Raw genomic sequence first — 18,969 nt, 5'->3', positions numbered from 1 at the left:
CACAGTCACCAGTGATGACCACAGAGGGCAGTATTGTATCAGGTCAGTTACCAGTGATGACCACAGGGGGCAGTATTGTATCAGGTCACAGTCACCAGTGATGACCACAGGGGGCAGTATTGTATCAGGTCACAGTCACCAGTGATGACCACAGGGGGCAGTATTGTATCAGGTCACAGTCACCAGTGATGACCACAGGGGGCAGTATTGTATCAGGTCACAGTCACCAGTGATGACCACAGGGGGCAGTATTGTATCAGGTCACAGTCACCAGTGATGACCACAGGGGGCGGTATTGTATCAGGTCACAGTCACCAGTGATGACCACAGGGGGCAGTATTGTATCAGGTCACAGTCACCAGTGATGACCACAGGGGGCAGTATTGTATCAGGTCACAGTCACCAGTGATGACCACAGGGGGCAGTATTGTATCAGGACACAGTCACCAGTGATGACCACAGGGGGCAGTATTGTATCAGGTCACAGTTACCAGTGATGACCACAGGGGGCAGTATTGTATCACAGTCACCAGTGATGACCACAGGGGGCAGTATTGTATCAGGTCACAGTCACCAGTGATGACCACAGGGGGCGGTATTGTATCAGGTCACAGTCACCAGTGATGACCACAGGGGGCAGTATTGTATCAGGTCACAGTCACCAGTGATGACCACAAGGGGCAGTATTGTATCAGGTCACAGTTACCAGTGATGACCACAGGGGGCAGTATTGTATCAGGTCACAGTCACCAGTGATGACCACAGGGGGCAGTATTGTATCAGGACACAGTCACCAGTGATGACCACAGGGGGCAGTATTGTATCAGGTCACAGTCACCAGTGATGACCACAGGGGGCGGTATTGTATCAGGTCACAGTCACCAGTGATGACCACAGGGGGCAGTATTGTATCAGGTTACCAGTGATGACCACAGGGGGCAGTATTGTATCAGGTCACAGTCACCAGTGATGACCACAGGGGGCAGTATTGTATCAGGTCACAGTCACCAGTGATGACCACAGGGGGCAGTATTGTATCAGGTCACAGTCACCAGTGATGACCACAGGGGGCAGTATTGTATCAGGTCACAGTCACCAGTGATGACCACAGGGGGCAGTATTGTATCAGGTCACAGTCACCAGTGATGACCACAGGGGGCAGTATTGTATCAGGTCACAGTTACCAGTGATGACCACAGGGGGCAGTATTGTATCAGGTCACAGTTACCAGTGATGACCACAGGGGGCGGTATTGTATCAGGTCACAGTTACCAGTGATGACCACAGGGGGCAGTATTGTATCAGGTCACAGTCACCAGTGATGACTACAGGGGGCAGTATTGTATCAGGTCACAGTTACCAGTGATGACCACAGGGGGCAGTATTGTATCAGGTAACAGTCACCAGTGATGACCACAGGGGGCAGTATTGTATCAGGTCACAGTCACCAGTGATGACCACAGGGGGCAGTATTGTATCAGGTTACCAGTGATGACCACAGGGGGCAGTATTGTATGGGATCACAGTCACCAGTGATGACCACAGGGGGCAGTATTGTATCAGGTCACAGTCACCAGTGATGACCACAGGGGGCAGTATTGTATCAGGTCACAGTTACCAGTGATGACCACAGGGGGCAGTATTGTATCAGGTCACAGTTACCAGTGATGACCACAGGGGGCAGTATTGTATCAGGACACAGTTACCAGTGATGACCACAGGGGGCAGTATTGTATCAGGTCACAGTTACCAGTGATGACCACAGGGGGCGGTATTGTATCAGGTTACCAGTGATGACCACAGGGGGCAGTATTGTATCAGGTCACAGTCACCAGTGATGACCACAGGGGGCAGTATTGTATCAGGTCACAGTTACCAGTGATGACCACAGGGGGCAGTATTGTATCAGGACACAGTCACCAGTGATGACCACAGGGGGCAGTATTGTATCAGGTCACAGTTACCAGTGATGACCACAGGGGGCAGTATTGTATCAGGTCACAGTCACCAGTGATGACCACAGGGGGCAGTATTGTATCAGGTCACAGTCACCAGTGATGACCACAGGGGGCGGTATTGTATCAGGACACAGTCACCAGTGATGACCACAGGGGGCAGTATTGTATCAGGTCACAGTCACCAGTGATGACCACAGGGGGCAGTATTGTATCAGGTCACAGTCACCAGTGATGACCACAGGGGGCAGTATTGTATCAGGTCACAGTCACCAGTGATGACCACAGGGGGCAGTATTGTATCAGGACACAGTCACCAGTGATGACCACAGGGGGCAGTATTGTATCAGGTCACAGTCACCAGTGATGACCACAGGGGGCGGTATTGTATCAGGTCACAGTCACCAGTGATGACCACAGGGGGCAGTATTGTATCAGGTCACAGTCACCAGTGATGACCACAGGGGGCAGTATTGTATCAGGACACAGTCACCAGTGATGACCACAGGGGGCGGTATTGTATCAGGTCACAGTTACCAGTGATGACCACAGGGAGCAGTATTGTATCAGGTCACAGTTACCAGTGATGACCACAGGGGGCAGTATTGTATCCGGTCACAGTCACCAGTGATGACCACAGGGGGCAGTATTGTATCCGGTCACAGTCACCAGTGATGACCACAGGGGGCAGTATTGTATCCGGTCACAGTTACCAGTGATGACCACAGGGGGCGGTATTGTATCCGGTCACAGTTACCAGTGATGACCACAGGGGGCAGTATTGTATCCGGTCACAGTTACCAGTGATGACCACAGGGGGCGGTATTGTATCCGGTCACAGTTACCAGTGATGACCACAGAGGGCAGTATTGTATCAGGTCACAGTCACCAGTGATGACCACAGGGGGCAGTATTGTATCAGGTCACAGTTACCAGTGATGACCACAGGGGGCGGTATTGTATCAGGACACAGTCACCAGTGATGACCACAGAGGGCAGTATTGTATCAGGACACAGTCACCAGTGATGACCACAGGGGGCGGTATTGTATCAGGACACAGTCACCAGTGATGACCACAGGGGGCAGTATTGTATCAGGTCACAGTCACCAGTGATGACCACAGGGGGCAGTATTGTATCAGGTCACAGTTACCAGTGATGACCACAGGGGGCAGTATTGTATCAGGTTACCAGTGATGACCACAGGGGGCAGTATTGTACCAGGACACAGTCACCAGTGATGACCACAGGGGGCGGTATTGTATCAGGTCACAGTTACCAGTGATGACCACAGGGGGCGGTATTGTATCAGGTCACAGTCACCAGTGATGACCACAGGGGGCAGTATTGTATCAGGTTACCAGTGATGACCACAGGGGGCAGTATTGTATCAGGTCACAGTCACCAGTGATGACCACAGGGGGCGGTATTGTATCAGGTCACAGTTACCAGTGATGACCACAGGGGGCGGTATTGTATCAGGTCACAGTCACCAGTGATGACCACAGGGGGCAGTATTGTATCAGGTTACCAGTGATGACCACAGGGGGCAGTATTGTATCAGGTCACAGTCACCAGTGATGACCACAGAGGGCAGTATTGTATCAGGTTACCAGTGATGACCACAGGGGGCAGTATTGTATCCGGTCACAGTTACCAGTGATGACCACAGAGGGCAGTATTGTATCAGGACACAGTCACCAGTGATGACCACAGGGGGCAGTATTGTATCAGGACACAGTCACCAGTGATGACCACAGGGGGCAGTATTGTATCAGGTCACAGTCACCAGTGATGACCACAGGGGGCAGTATTGTATCAGGTCACAGTTACCAGTGATGACCACAGGGGGCGGTATTGTATCAGATCACAGTTACTAGTAATGACCACAGGGGGCAGTATTGTATCAGGTTACCAGTGATGACCACAGGGGGCGGTATTGTATCAGGTCACAGTCACCAGTGATGACCACAGGGGGCGGTATTGTATCAGGTCACAGTTACCAGTGATGACCACAGGGGGCAGTATTGTATCAGGTTACCAGTAATGACCACAGGGGGCAGTATTGTATCAGGTTACCAGTGATGACCACAGGGGGCAGTATTGTATCAGGACACAGTCACCAGTGATGACCACAGGGGGCAGTATTGTATCAGGTCACAGTCACCAGTGATGACCACAGGGGGCAGTATTGTATCAGGTCACAGTCACCAGTGATGACCACAGGGGGCAGTATTGTATCAGGACACAGTCACCAGTGATGACCACAGGGGGCAGTATTGTATCAGGTCACAGTTACCAGTGATGACCACAGGGGGCAGTATTGTATCCGGTCACAGTTACCAGTGATGACCACAGGGGGCAGTATTGTATGGGATCACAGTCACCAGTGATGACCACAGGGGGCAGTATTGTATGGGATCACAGTCACCAGTGATGACCACAGGGGGCAGTATTGTATCAGGTCACAGTCACCAGTGATGACCACAGGGGGCGGTATTGTATCAGGTCACAGTCACCAGTGATGACCACAGGGGGCAGTATTGTATCAGGTTACCAGTGATGACCACAGGGGGCAGTATTGCATGGGATCACAGTTACCAGTGATGACCACAGGGGGCAGTATTGTATCAGGTCACAGTTAGCAGTGATGACTACAGGGGGCAGTATTGTATCAGGTCACAGTCACCAGTGATGACCACAGAGGGCAGTATTGTATCAGGTCACAGTTACCAGTGATGACCACAGAGGGCAGTATTGTATCAGGTCACAGTTACCAGTGATGACCACAGAGGGCAGTATTGTATCAGGTTACCAGTGATGACCACAGGGGGCGGTATTGTATCAGGTTACCAGTGATGACCACAGGGGGCAGTATTGCATGGGATCACAGTTACCAGTGATGACCACAGGGGGCAGTATTGTATCAGGTCACAGTCACCAGTGATGACCACAGGGGGCAGTATTGTATAAGGTCACAGTCACCAGTGATGACCACAGGGGGCGGAATTGTATCAGGTCACAGTCACCAGTGATGACCACAGGGGGCAGTATTGTATCAGGTTACCAGTGATGACCACAGGGGGCGGTATTGTATCAGGTTACCAGTGATGACCACAGGGGGCAGTATTGTATCAGGACACAGTCACCAGTGATGACCACAGGGGGCAGTATTGTATCAGGTTACCAGTGATGACCACAGGGGGCAGTATTGCATGGGATCACAGTTACCAGTGATGACCACAGGGGGCAGTATTGTATCAGGTCACAGTCACCAGTGATGACTAGCTTGTAACGCTTCCCTAATCTAGTGAGGTCACCTAACCACTCAGCGCAGGGACTGAACGGTTGACCTATGAGGGGGACACACCTGGTGATCTACGTTGGGGAAGGGGGGTACACCGGGTGACCTAATAGTGGGGGACACACCGGGTGACCTACGAGGGGGGACACAATGGGTGACCTACGAGGGAGACACACCTGGTGACCTACCGGGGGTGGGGACACCGGGTGATCTAATAGTGGGGGACACACCGGGTGAGTTACGAGGGGGGACCCTAGGTGTTACCTGCTTATCGGTGGCAAGGCGAGGACCGTGCTTCTTCGCCCCGGGTCACAAACGTGCAGCACCTGCAGCTCTCTCTTCATCTGGATATCACAATAATAATTCAGAACATCGACTGCTGTCACATGGTCTTCTAGACGTTCCTGCGGCTTCTCTCGTCTTGATCTGTTTCCCCCCTGTAAGACGTAGATTGCACTCATGTCACAGGACCTTAGAGGCAGAGCTTCCTAGTGACAGAGCTCATGGCAGCTCAGGGGTCACAGGCCCTGGGCTCTGATGAAGTCTAACACTGACGCACAATCTGAGGACATCGGATATGGTCAGCAGGAAGCAGATGAGTAATGAAGAGTATGACAACAGGGAACAAACGGGCTGGAACCAGAATGACCCACAAGTACTATGAGACTAAACAGAAAGACGAGGTCAACACATGATATCAGGACAGGGTGGACTGGAACTAAGAAGAACCACAAGTTCCAGGAGGGTAAGCAGATGGATGAGGTCGGGACATGAGGTAACTACAGACAATGGACCTGTACCAGGAAGAACCACAAGTACCAGGGGGGCTAATCTGCAGCATGAGGCGAGGAAATGACACCAAGTACAGAGAACAGACCAGAATCAGGAAGACCCACATGTTCCAGGAGACCAAGCAAAAGGACAAGATCAGGAGACGATATCAGTAATGGCCCAAAGTCAGAAAGAACCACAAGTACCAGGAGGCTAAACAGATGAACACAAGGCAAAGAAGTACTCCAGATTCTGAGGATGTACAATACTGCAAAAAATGTAGGAAAAAATGCTGCTAAGTAATAACGTGTTTATAAAAAAGGGTTAATAGTTTTATCAATAAAATACAAAATGATTGAAGAAAAGAGAAATTATATCCCCTCAGCATCTGGTGATTGTGTAGTGTAGAGATGTTACTCACTTGAGTGCGGCGGGAGGAACAGGAAGCGTTTCCATTTAAATGTCCAGGCTGGTTTATTGCTGCTTCATAAACCATCCATAAGCAAAGGAGAAATAAACGGCCTTCTGCGCATGCAAAACAAAGGAAACAGTTCTATGGACAAAGTCCCTTGTCAGCCTGTCCTGGTCACACAGGCTGGAATGCGTCCAGGACACTGGCTCAGTGTGGATCCACCACACAGGAGGCCTTCTTCCTTCACACACAACCATGTGTCAAACAAAGGACTCCATTTTAACAGGTTAAGCACACCCAGAGGTGGGCTATGTGGACAGCCAGACCTGCCCATTTCTCAGGTCGCCCATAAAACCTGGCCCCGATGACCCAAACAATCCTCTTAGTGCTCTGTGCACTAACGTAATGCTCCAGGATTACATCACAGATGACAATCACTTCTGTTATACATATCTCCCATCAACTCATTACTGGTGGAAGAAAGGCGATTCAGGCAGCTAAACAGGAAAGGGTTCTTTACAGTTACAGCAGTCAGACTGTGGAATGCCGACCACAGGAGGTAGTAATGGCCGACACTAACAGCTTTTATACAAGGGCAGGATGATTTCCTCAATACACAGAACATTGCAGGTTATAGCTACCGTAAATTAGTGACAAAATGTACAATAGGTGGAGAAAAGTTGAACTTGATGGATCGGGGGCTTTTTTCAACCTACGTAACTATCTCTCCATTAGCTGCCTTACAGTAGGTGGATAAACAGTCATTTTCTGAAACAGATGTGTAAGAGGCGTAAAACTGGGTGAGGCCCAGCCAGACTCTGCTACAATGGTATGGTTGTGTCCGGCAGTTTCATGCCAAGACTGAGCACAGCACAGCAACAAGACACAAGGTTACACTGCACCAGCAAGATTTCACAGCAGGTTGAGGCTGCTCAAGCTTTACACATGATGCCCCATACTGTATAATGGCCACACATGATGCTCCATGCTGTATAATGGCCACACATAGTGCTCCATACTGTATAATGGCCCCACATGATGCTCCATACTGTATAATGGCCCCACATGATGCTCCATACTGTATAATGGCCCCACATGATGCTCTATACTGTACAATGACCCCACATGGTGCTTCATACTGTATGATGGCCACACATGATGCTCCATACTGTATAATGGCCCCACATGATGCTCCATATTGTATAATGGCCACACATAGTGCTCCATACTGTATAATGTTACCACATGATGCTCCATACTGTATAATGGCCACACAGTGCTCCATACTGTGTAATGGCCACACATGATGCTCCATACTGTATAATGGCCACATAGTGCTCCATACTGTATAATGGCCACACAGTGCTCCATACTGTGTAATGGCCACACAGTGCTCAATACTGTATAATGGCCACACAGTGCTCCGTACTGTAGAATGGCCCCACATGATCCATACTGTATAATGGCCACACAAAGTGCTTCATACTGTATAATGGCCCCACATAGTGCTCCATACTGTATAATGGCAACACATAGTGTTCCATACTGTATAATGGCCACACATAGTGCTCCATACTGTATAATGGGCACACATAGTGCTCCATACTGTATAATGGCTACACGTAGTGCTCCATACTGTATAATGGCCACACATAGTGCTCCATACTGTATAATGGCCACAAATGGTGCTCCATACTGTATAATGGCCCCACATGATGCTCCATACTGTATAATGGCCCCACATGATGCTCCATACTGTATAATGGCCCCACATGATGCTCCATACTGTAAAATTGCCCCACATGATGCTCCATACTGTATAATGGCCACACAGTGCTCAATACTGTATAATGGCAACACATAATGCTCCATACTGTATAATGGCCCCACATGATGATCCATACTGTATAATGACCACACATGATGCTCCATACTGTATAATGGCCACACATGATGCTCCATTCTGTATAATGGCCCCACATGATGCTCAATACTGTATAATGGCCACACAGTGCTTCATACTGTATAATGGCCTCACATGATGCTGCGTACAGTATAATGGCTACACATGGTTACCCCACCCCATCATTGCCCTCACATCCCCATCATTGCCTTCTCCATCACTACACACACACACACTTCTCACCGCGCTCCCTCGCAGCTTCCACTCCCGCGGTGCTGAATGATCATCCAGTCATGCTGCTGACTGCTCACATCGCTGCAGCTCCGGTACGCCACTAATAAAGACCTCTCCGTGTCTCCTGTGCCAGTCAGTGTCAGAGCAAGGAGCAATATCTGCTCCAATCCGACACAACTAACGTCCGCTCCTTAACCCTCATACATACATGGCTGCGCTCCGTACACCTTGTACACACGCGGCTGTGCTCCGTACGCCTCGTACACACGCGGCTGCGCTCCATACGCCTCGTACACATGCGGCTCCGCTACGTACACCTCGTACACACGTGGCTCCGCTCCATACGCCTCGTAAACACGCGGCTCCGCTCCATACGCCTCGTACACACGCGGCTCTGCTCCGTACACCTAGTACACATGCGACTGGTCCACTCCCGTCTTATACAATATCTCTCAGATAACTCTTCTCAACCCTCTACAATCCGGTTTCCGCTCTTTACACTCTACTGAAACTGCCCTCACTAAACTCTCTAATGACCTACTAACAGCTAAATCTAATGATCACTACTCCATGCTAATTCTCCTGGATCTCTCCACAGCATTCGACACTGTGGATCATCAGCTCCTCGTCACTATGCTCCGCTCCATCGGCATCAAGGACACCGTTCTCTCTTGGTTCTCCTCCTATCTCTCTGACCGATCCTTCACTGTTTGTTTTGCTGGTTCCTCCTCCTCTCACCTTCCCCTTACTGTTGGGGTTCCTCAAGGATCAGTCCTAGGCCCCCTCCTCTTCTCTTTGTATACTGCCCCTATTGGACAAACAATCAGTAGATTTGGTTTCCAGTACCATCTCTATGCTGACGACACCCAATTATACACCTCTTCTCCTGCTTTCACTCCGACCTTCGTAGAAAACACCAGTGATTGTCTTACCGCTGTCTCCAACATCACGTCCTCCCTCTATCTGAAACTGAACCTGTCAAAAACTGAACTCCTCGTGTTCTCTCCTTCTACTAACCTACCTTTGCCTGACATTGCCATATGCACCTACTGCCAGGCGGCCACTACCTGTCTGGGAATTGGTACAGCTATGTCTGGAGGAGTGCACTGTATGCCTCCCTACACGGACTGGCTTGGTGTGACTAACATGGGCAACGTTTTGATTAATGTCTCAAAGTCTGTTCCTAAACGTGTTGCTTACTCAAGGGGCCGACTTCTGGAGCTGCGCAGGCTAATGCCTTCTCCTGCAGTGGGTAGACCACGTGTCCCGTGTGAGGTAAGGCGACCTTTCAGAGGCTGCAGAGCGGGCAAAAAACTTAAGGCAAGGTGAACACGGTTTAAACCTGTAGTTCCGTCCAGCATCATGGGGAATGTTCAATCACTGGGAAATAAGTCGGATGAACTGCTGGCATTAATACGGACCCAGAGGGATTACAAGGAATGCAGTTTGATGTGTTTTACTGAAACATGGTTACGTGGCGAGATCCCGGACTCAAGTGTCTCAGTGCCAGGATTTCACATGGTCCGGGCGGATAGAGACACTATGAAGAGCGGCAAAAAAAAGGGCGGTGGAGTTATACTCTACATAAACAATGGATGGTGCAACCAGGGGCATGTGACAGTGAGGGAGCGCCATTGTTGTCCGAACATTGAACTGCTAGCTGTTGGCCTCAGACCTTACTATATTCCTAGAGAATTCTCGCTTCTTACTGCAATAGTGTTGTACATACCACCAACTGCAAACCATGAGGCTGCAGGTGAAGTGCTGTCAGGTGTCATTGCTCGGCTCCAGATGAAACACCCCAACTCGCTTACTGTAATCTCTGGGGATTTTAATCGGGCTAAAATTTCTACTGCCTTATCTAAATTCTATCAATCAGTCCAGGATCATATGGAGACATAAGGATCTGCACAAGCCTCATACACAGAAGATCTGGGGGTGATGATCCGGCTCCAGAGCCCTGATCTCACATCATCCCATCTGTCCAGGATCATATGGAGACACAAGGATCTGCACAAGCCTCATACACAGAAGATCTGGGGGTGATGATCCGGCTCCGGAGCTCTGATCTCACATCATCCCATCTGTCCAGGATCATATGAAGAGAGAAGGATCCGCACAAGCCTCATACACAGAAGATCTGGGGGTGATGATCCGGCTCCGGAGCTCTGATCTCACATCATCCCATCTGTCCAGGATCATATGGAGACACAAGGATCTGCACAAGCCTCATACACAGAAGATCTGGGGGTGATGATCCGGCTCCGGAGCTCTGATCTCACATCATCCCATCTGTCCAGGATCATATGAAGAGAGAAGGATCCGCACAAGCCTCATACACAGAAGATCTGGGGGTGATGATCCGGCTCCGGAGCTCTGATCTCGCATCATCCCATCTGTCCAGGATCACATGAAGAGAGAAGGATCCGCACAAGCCTCATACACAGAAGATCTGGGGGTGATGATCCGGCTCCGGAGCTCTGATCTCACATCATCCCATCTGTCCAGGATCACATGAAGAGAGAAGGATCCGCACAAGCCTCATACACAGAAGATCTGGGGGTGATGATCCGGCTCCGGAGCTCTGATCTCACATCATCCCGTCTGTCCAGGATCACATGAAGAGAGAAGGATCCGCACAAGCCTCATACACAGAAGATCTGGGGGTGATGATCCGGCTCCGGAGCTCTGATCTCACATCATCCCATCTGTCCAGGATCACATGAAGAGAGAACGATCCGCACAAGCCTCATACACAGAAGATCTGGGGGTGATGATCCGGCTCCGGAGCTCTGATCTCACATCATCCCATCTGTCCAGGATCACATGAAGAGAGAAGGATCTGCACAAGCCTCATACACAGAAGATCTGGGGGTGATGATCCGGCTCCGGAGCTCTGATCTCACATCCCATCTGTCCAGGATCACATGAAGAGAGAAGGATCCGCACAAGCTTCAGACACAGAAGATCTGGGGGTGATGATCCGGCTCCAGAGCCCTGATCTCACATCATCCCGTCTGTCCAGAATCACATGAAGAGAGAAGGATCCGCACAAGCCTCATACACAGAAGATCTGGGGGTGATGATCCGGCTCCAGAGCTCTGATCTCACATCATCCCATCTGTCCAGGATCACATGAAGAGAGAAGGATCCGCACAAGCCTCATACACAGAAGATCTGGGGGTGATGATCCGGCTCCGGAGCTCTGATCTCACATCCCATCTGTCCAGGATCACATGAAGAGAGAAGGATCCGCACAAGCCTCACACACAGAAGATCTGGGGGTGATGATCCGGCCCCGGAGCCCCGATCTCACATCATCCCGTCTGTCCAGAATCACATGAAGAGAGAAGGATCCGCACAAGCCTCATACACAGAAGATCTGGGGGTGATGATCCGGCTCCAGAGCCCTGATCTCACATCATCCCGTCTGTCCAGAATCACATGAAGAGAGAAGGATCCGCACAAGCCTCATACATAGAAGATCTAGGGGTGATGATCCGGCTCCAGAGCCCTGATCTCACATCATCCCATCTGTCCAGGATCATATGGAGACACAAGGATCTGCACAAGCCTCATACAAAGAAGATCTGGGGGTGATGATCTGGCTCCGGAGCTCTGATCTCACATCATCCCATCTGTCCAGGATCATATGGAGACACAAGGATCTGCACAAACCTCATACACAGAAGATCTGGGGGTGATGATCCGGCCCCGGAGCTCTGATCTCACATCATCCCATCTGTCCAGCATCACATGAAGAGAGAAGGATCCGCACAAGCCTCATACACAGAAGATCTGGGGGTGATGATCCGGCTCCGGAGCTCTGATCTCACATCATCCCATCTGTCCAGCATCACATGAAGAGAGAAGGATCCGCACAAGCCTCATACACAGAAGATCTGGGGGTGATGATCCGGCCCCGGAGCTCTGATCTCACATCATCCCATCTGTCCAGCATCACATGAAGAGAGAAGGATCCGCACAAGCCTCATACACAGAAGATCTGGGGGTGATGATCCGGCCCCGGAGCTCTGATCTCACATCATCCCATCTGTCCAGCATCACATGAAGAGAGAAGGATCCGCACAAGCCTCATACACAGAAGATCTGGGGGTGATGATCCGGCCCCGGAGCTCTGATCTCACATCATCCCATCTGTCCAGCATCACATGAAGAGAGAAGGATCCGCACAAGCCTCATACACAGAAGATCTGTAGGTACAACCTCCTGCCAAGTTTCTACAAAGATGTTGTTCATGTACAGAGAGAATTGTTATTTTTATGTGGGTTTAAAGGGACAGGCGGTCACCAGATACTGATGGTGGAGACAATGCGTGGTCACCAGATACTGATGGTGGAGACAATGCGTGGTCACCAGATACTGATGGTGGAGAAGGGTGGTCACCAGATACTGATGGTGGAGAAGGGTGGTCACCAGATACTGATGGTGGAGAAGGGTGGTCACCAGATACTGATGGTGGAGAAGGGTGGTCACCAGATACTGATGGTGGAGAAGGGTGGTCACCAGATACTGATGGTGGAGAAGGGTGGTCACCAGATACTGATGGTGGAGAAGGGTGGTCACCAGATACTGATGGTGGAGAAGGGTGGTCACCAGATACTGATGGTGGAGACAATGGGTGGTCATCAGATACTGATGGTGGAGAAGGGTGGTCACCAGATACTGATGGTGGAGAAGGGTGGTCACCAGATACTGATGATGGAGGAGAAGGGCGGTCACCAGATACTGATGATGGTGGAGACAGGCAGTCATAGATACTGATGGTGGAGGAGACAGGCGGTCACCAGATACTGATGGTGGAGAAGGGTGGTCACCAAATACTGATGGTGGAGAAGGGGGGTCACCAGATACTGATGGTGGAGGAGAAGGGCGGTCACAGATACTGATGATGGAGGAGACAAGCAGTCATAGATACTGATGATGGAGGAGAAGGGCGGTCATAGATACTGATGGTGGAGGAGAAGGGCGGTCACAGATACTGATGATGGAGGAGACAAGCAGTCATAGATACTGATGGTGGAGGAGACAGGCGGTCACCAGATACTGATGGTGGAGAAGGGTGGTCACCAAATACTGATGGTGGAGAAGGGGGGTCACCAGATACTGATGGTGGAGGAGAAGGGCGGTCACAGATACTGATGATGGAGGAGACAAGCAGTCATAGATACTGATGATGGAGGAGAAGGGCGGTCACAGATACTGATGGTGGAGGAGACAAGCAGTCATAGATACTGATGATGGAGGAGAAGGGCGGTCACAGATACTGATGATGGAGGAGACAAGCAGTCATAGATACTGATGGTGGAGGAGAAGGGCGGTCACAGATACTGATGATGGAGGAGACAAGCAGTCATAGATACTGATGATGGAGGAGAAGGGCGGTCACAGATACCGATGGTGGAGGAGACAAGCAGTCATAGATACTGATGATGGAGGAGAAGGGCGGTCACAGATACTGATGATGGAGGAGACAAGCAGTCATAGATACTGATGGTGGAGGAGAAGGGCGGTCACAGATACTGATGATGGAGGAGACAAGCAGTCATAGATACTGATGATGGAGGAGAAGGGCGGTCACAGATACTGATGGTGGAGGAGAAGGGGGGTCACCAGATACTTATGGTGGAGTAGATGAGCAGTCACAGATATCGATGGTGGAAGAGAACGGAGGTCAGCAGATACTGATGATGAAGGAGACGGCCAATCACCAGATACCGATGGTGGAGGAGATGGGTGGTCATAAATAATGATGATGGAGGAGCCGGGCAGTCACAGATACTAATGGTGCAGGAGACGGGCAGTCACAGATACTGATGGTGGAGGAGATGGGCGGTCACCAGATAATTAAAAGAAACTATTAACACTTATTTACAGTATAAAGCTTGTCACTTTGCTGCATCCTTCCACACCTTTTTTTTATACATATTAGTCCATATAAATTCAAAAAAGAACACATCCAAAGATTCAATATACTAGAAGGACCCCCCCAAGATATTATGTAGGCCACAAGATGTTTAGTTCAAAAGATACAAACTTTATTTTTCATCAATAAAATTATTACATTTAATATCCATTTAATAAAGTGCAAGAGTACCTCCAATCCAAAAAACTGGTCATATGTGCTTGAAATTAATAATCATAACAACCCGACCACCTGTTGCATATATTACATAAATTTCTTTTTTTATCAGGATGTTTTTACTATATCCTTAGGTAAATATACTTCAATTCAAAAATGTATTGTTATATATAGCAATACCCAGGAGGCTATAGCAGCCTAGTTAGGATGGTGCCTTAATTGACATCCACAATAGAGAAATAAATAAAATAGGGCTGTATGCAAATTGGCGTTTTTTTCCCCAACAAGGGTGAAGCCTATGCCGAGGTTATCCCGTATATTTTAGAAATAAATAAATAGAATAGGGCTGTATGCCAATTGGCGTTTTTTTCACAAGGGTAGAGCCTATGCCGAGATTATCCCGTACATTTTAGAAGAGAAGAGAACAAATAGCCAAGTATAATATAAGTTATCTATACATATTTACCGTGTAAGCACATATGAACCAGGAACCCCTACGCGCGTTTCGATTTCTCTTCTTCCGGGGGCGTGTGCTAATGAGAGGAGGGTAGGTCTATTTAAGCTCCCAGCCAGCCAATCGCTGTTACGCTACAATTATCCAATCACCATCCATATTCCTAAAGCTTGTCTCAACCTATAGTTCAAGCTGAATCATAGTGTTGTACCTACTTCCGGTTTGCGAGAGATACGTTGCCATGGATTTAAGCGGCGTGTCATACAGATTGCAAAAAATTACAACCCCGCCGCACGCTCACCTTCCCAGCTTAATAAGAAGCACTGTGTAGTAAGGTAATTCATCCAATTGAATGCCTTTCTTTTTATGTAAAAGGTGTGTCACCTAGCAACCTATTATACACAGGTTCGGAGGGAAGGGGGCGTTTCTGCGGTGGCCAAGATGTCACGTGAAAGTATATTGCTTAGCAACCCTTGAGAACAAAAAGAGTTTATATTAGTGACGTATACTTTTAAAAGGGGGCACATACAAAAAGCGCTATTCCAAAAACAAGAAGGACTCCATATCAATCCTTATGAGTACGTCCCCATAATAAGAGAAAGCGGCCAAATACCGCGCACAGCACGCAGCTTAGATGGATAGTCTGAACAATAATAGACATCTGGATCTAAATAAAGTCGTATAACGGGACGCTCTAGCCCTATGCCAATAATCAGATAAATATTGAATGGCCAGGGAATAAATAAATGCAACCATGTATACGTATATATAAGGCCAGGTTGTAGCAGTTGGGCTGAATGGCGCATGCGCTCATGGGATCGGAGCCAAAGGGATCCACGCACCCGCGGTCATGGCATGACTCGCACCCTGGCCCAGAACTGGGAGAGGATGAAAGCCCCAGCCCGTGCCGCCGGCGAGAGGGTCCGGCACCCACACCACCGCGCATGCGCACCACCACTGCCAACCATAGTAAAGTGACTAAGTATACAGTGCAAAAGAAAAATATGAATCAATTTTAAACAATACAATTTCAGAATCTAACAGATTTAGTCAGTGAATTTAAACAATACGTGTACATAAAGACACCTATGTGCCGAGTTTTGCAACCAACAGAATTGGTCAAGGTGATACACATTGCATAAAAAAGCAACAAATATACATTATTAATAGTGCAAATAGCAATGCATTAATACATAAGGTGCTAAATATAAAGTGCTAAGTGCTAAGGTGACACATATATGCCGGTTGGCAAAATCAAAATATAATTAAATACAGAATATAGAATACAAGAAGGTGCTAAAAAATACTAAATAACATGGATGCAGGCCATATAAATGATTACTAGACCGATGAGATGTTCGTAAATCCCGGTTTTCACTCAGACTTGATGACCACTGATTTTCAACCATGTCCCAAAATAACGACCGGCACTTCCATTCCCATGACAAAGGCAATTACAGCAATGGATGGTAAATCTAATTGCGAGATGCTGACTGTATGTGGATATAAATAAATGAATAAAGTTAAAAACATAGAGTAAAACCACAAAAACCCACCTCCCCATAAAACTGTACCATAATAGAGACAAAATCAGGACAGTATACTATCTTAATGTTATTACAAGAAGGCTCCAAAACCAAGGCTTTCATTCAATCCTTGAGGAGCCATAGTACCCAATCTATATATCCATCGGCTCTCAATTTGTGACAGAATTTGTTTCAAGTCACCTTCCCGTATACCCATTGTAACAGAGTCTATTCCCCTCACCTTTAAGCCTACCGAACTACAGGCATGATATTTTTTAAAGTGTCTAGGTAAGGTTTTGAGGACCGTTTCATCCTCAATGGTTTTGGCTTTTTCAATGTCTCTGCAATGTTCTCTTGTGCGTATTTTTAATTCACGGGTGGTCCGGCCGATATAGATTTTACCACAAGGGCAAGTTGCATGATATATCACTCCTCGGGTTGAACATGTAATGAATTTCCTAATACTGTATTTTTTAGTGCCATCAAAATTTGTAAAGATCTTAGTTTTGACAGTATTAGCACATGCTTTACACAAGCCACAAGGGAAGAAGCCAGCATTGCTAGCATTGGTGGATTTGATATTGGGATTATAGAAACTATGCACCAATGTATCCGCCAAATTCCTAGATCTTCTTGCTGTTATCTGGGGTCTTTTTGGTAGCACCTTTTTAAGAATTGGATCGGTAAGGAGTACACTCCAATGTTCATTAATGATTTCCCTAAACTTAGGCCATTTGTTGTGGTAGGTGGTGATCATCCTGATCTCATCCACATCACTTTTTTTGGGACCAGTATCTTGTTCATTTCTCCCATATAATAAATCCGATCTGGTACATTGAGTTGCCCTCATATATCCATTCCTGAAGTTTCTCTTACTATAACCCCTTTTCTGAAAACGCTCAGCAAGATCTCTGGATTGGTCCAGGAAATCTTCCGGTCTTGAACATATCCTTTTTGCTCTTAAGAACTGCCCCACCGGAATACCCCTTATAGTTGCCTGCGGATGGGATGAGGTTGCGTATAGGAAGGAATTTGTGGCAGTCGGTTTTCTATATAAATTGGTATAGAGATGTCCACTTTGATCTACTCCAATGCTGAGGTCTAAAAATTCAACCTTTCTACCCGCTGTAAAGGTAAGTTTCACATTGACATTGTTATTATTAAGGCCATTCATAAAGGTATCCAAACTGTCCCTGGAGCCTTCCCAAATGAACCAAATGTCGTCTATATACCTCATCCAGCCTGAAACTAGGCTGGACTGAGGTATTGGTTCGCTGACAAAAATCTCACGTTCCAAGGCTCCAAAGAACAGATTGGCATATGAGGGGGCACAGCTGGCCCCCATGGCCGTGCCCTGTGTTTGTAGGTACGTATTGTTTTTGAAAATAAAGATGTTGTGTGTCAATGCATATTCCAATAATTGCATTAACAGATGTACCATATCCCTATCCATATTACTAGAGCTCAAGAACCACCGTGCTGCTCTAAGACCATCTGCATGTCGAATTGAGGTGTACAGCGCCTCCACATCTGCTGTCACCATTACTGCTGTCTCATTCAATTGAACACCCTCAATTCTACGCAATGCTGAATTTGTATCCTGAATGTAAGATGGTAATTCACTCACCAGGGGTTTCAAATAGTAGTCAATGATTTTAGTGACCATCTCGCATAATCCTCCGTTGCCGGAGATTATTGGTCTGCCGGGCGGGTCAACAATATCCTTATGAGTTTTCGGAAGCAAATATAGGGTTGGCAATCGTGGGTGCATTTCCCTAATGACATCAACAAATTTTTTGGGGATTATTCCCTTAAAAAAGGCGTCCTCCAATATCTTGACCAATTGATCCTGAAAAGAGTGCATAGGGTTACTTGATAGTTTTCGGTAGCAGTTTTTGTCATTTAGTAATTTCATTGCCTGTTTCTCATACATGGCATTAGGCCAGATGACTATATTTCCGCCCTTGTCTGAGGGCTTGAAAACCACATCAGTAAGTTTAGACAAAGTTTTAATTGCCTCTCTCTCATCTCTGCTGCAGTTGGAGCCCCCATAACCTTGCTGGCTCAGTTCTGAACTTACTGATGTGGTTTTCAAGCCCTCAGACAAGGGCGGAAATATAGTCATCTGGCCTAATGCCATGTATGAGAAACAGGCAATGAAATTACTAAATGACAAAAACTGCTACCGAAAACTATCAAGTAACCCTATGCACTCTTTTCAGGATCAATTGGTCAAGATATTGGAGGACGCCTTTTTTAAGGGAATAATCCCCAAAAAATTTGTTGATGTCATTAGGGAAATGCACC

The 18,969-nt window shown here is 47.9% G+C and overlaps 1 protein-coding gene across 3 annotated transcripts in view; it reads right to left on the bottom strand.

Moving 5' to 3' along the window:
* The window catches only part of WDR97 (WD repeat domain 97), a 684,776-nt gene that overhangs the window by 86,700 nt on the left and 579,107 nt on the right, over positions 1–18,969 (bottom strand). For 2 of the 3 annotated variants that reach the window (XM_077271608.1, XM_077271609.1), the window contains one exon: positions 5,524–5,696. The exons of the other annotated variant lie outside the window; for it this stretch is intronic. In XM_077271608.1, coding sequence (XP_077127723.1) covers positions 5,524–5,696 — 173 coding nt within the window. The remainder of the gene's footprint in view (positions 1–5,523; positions 5,697–18,969) is intronic. 3 annotated transcript variants of the gene reach the window in all.

The sequence above is a fragment of the Ranitomeya variabilis genome, chromosome 6, assembly GCF_051348905.1.
Source record: "Ranitomeya variabilis isolate aRanVar5 chromosome 6, aRanVar5.hap1, whole genome shotgun sequence".
Taxonomy (NCBI): domain Eukaryota; kingdom Metazoa; phylum Chordata; class Amphibia; order Anura; family Dendrobatidae; genus Ranitomeya; species Ranitomeya variabilis.
This window is presented reverse-complemented; position numbering and strand designations above follow the sequence as displayed.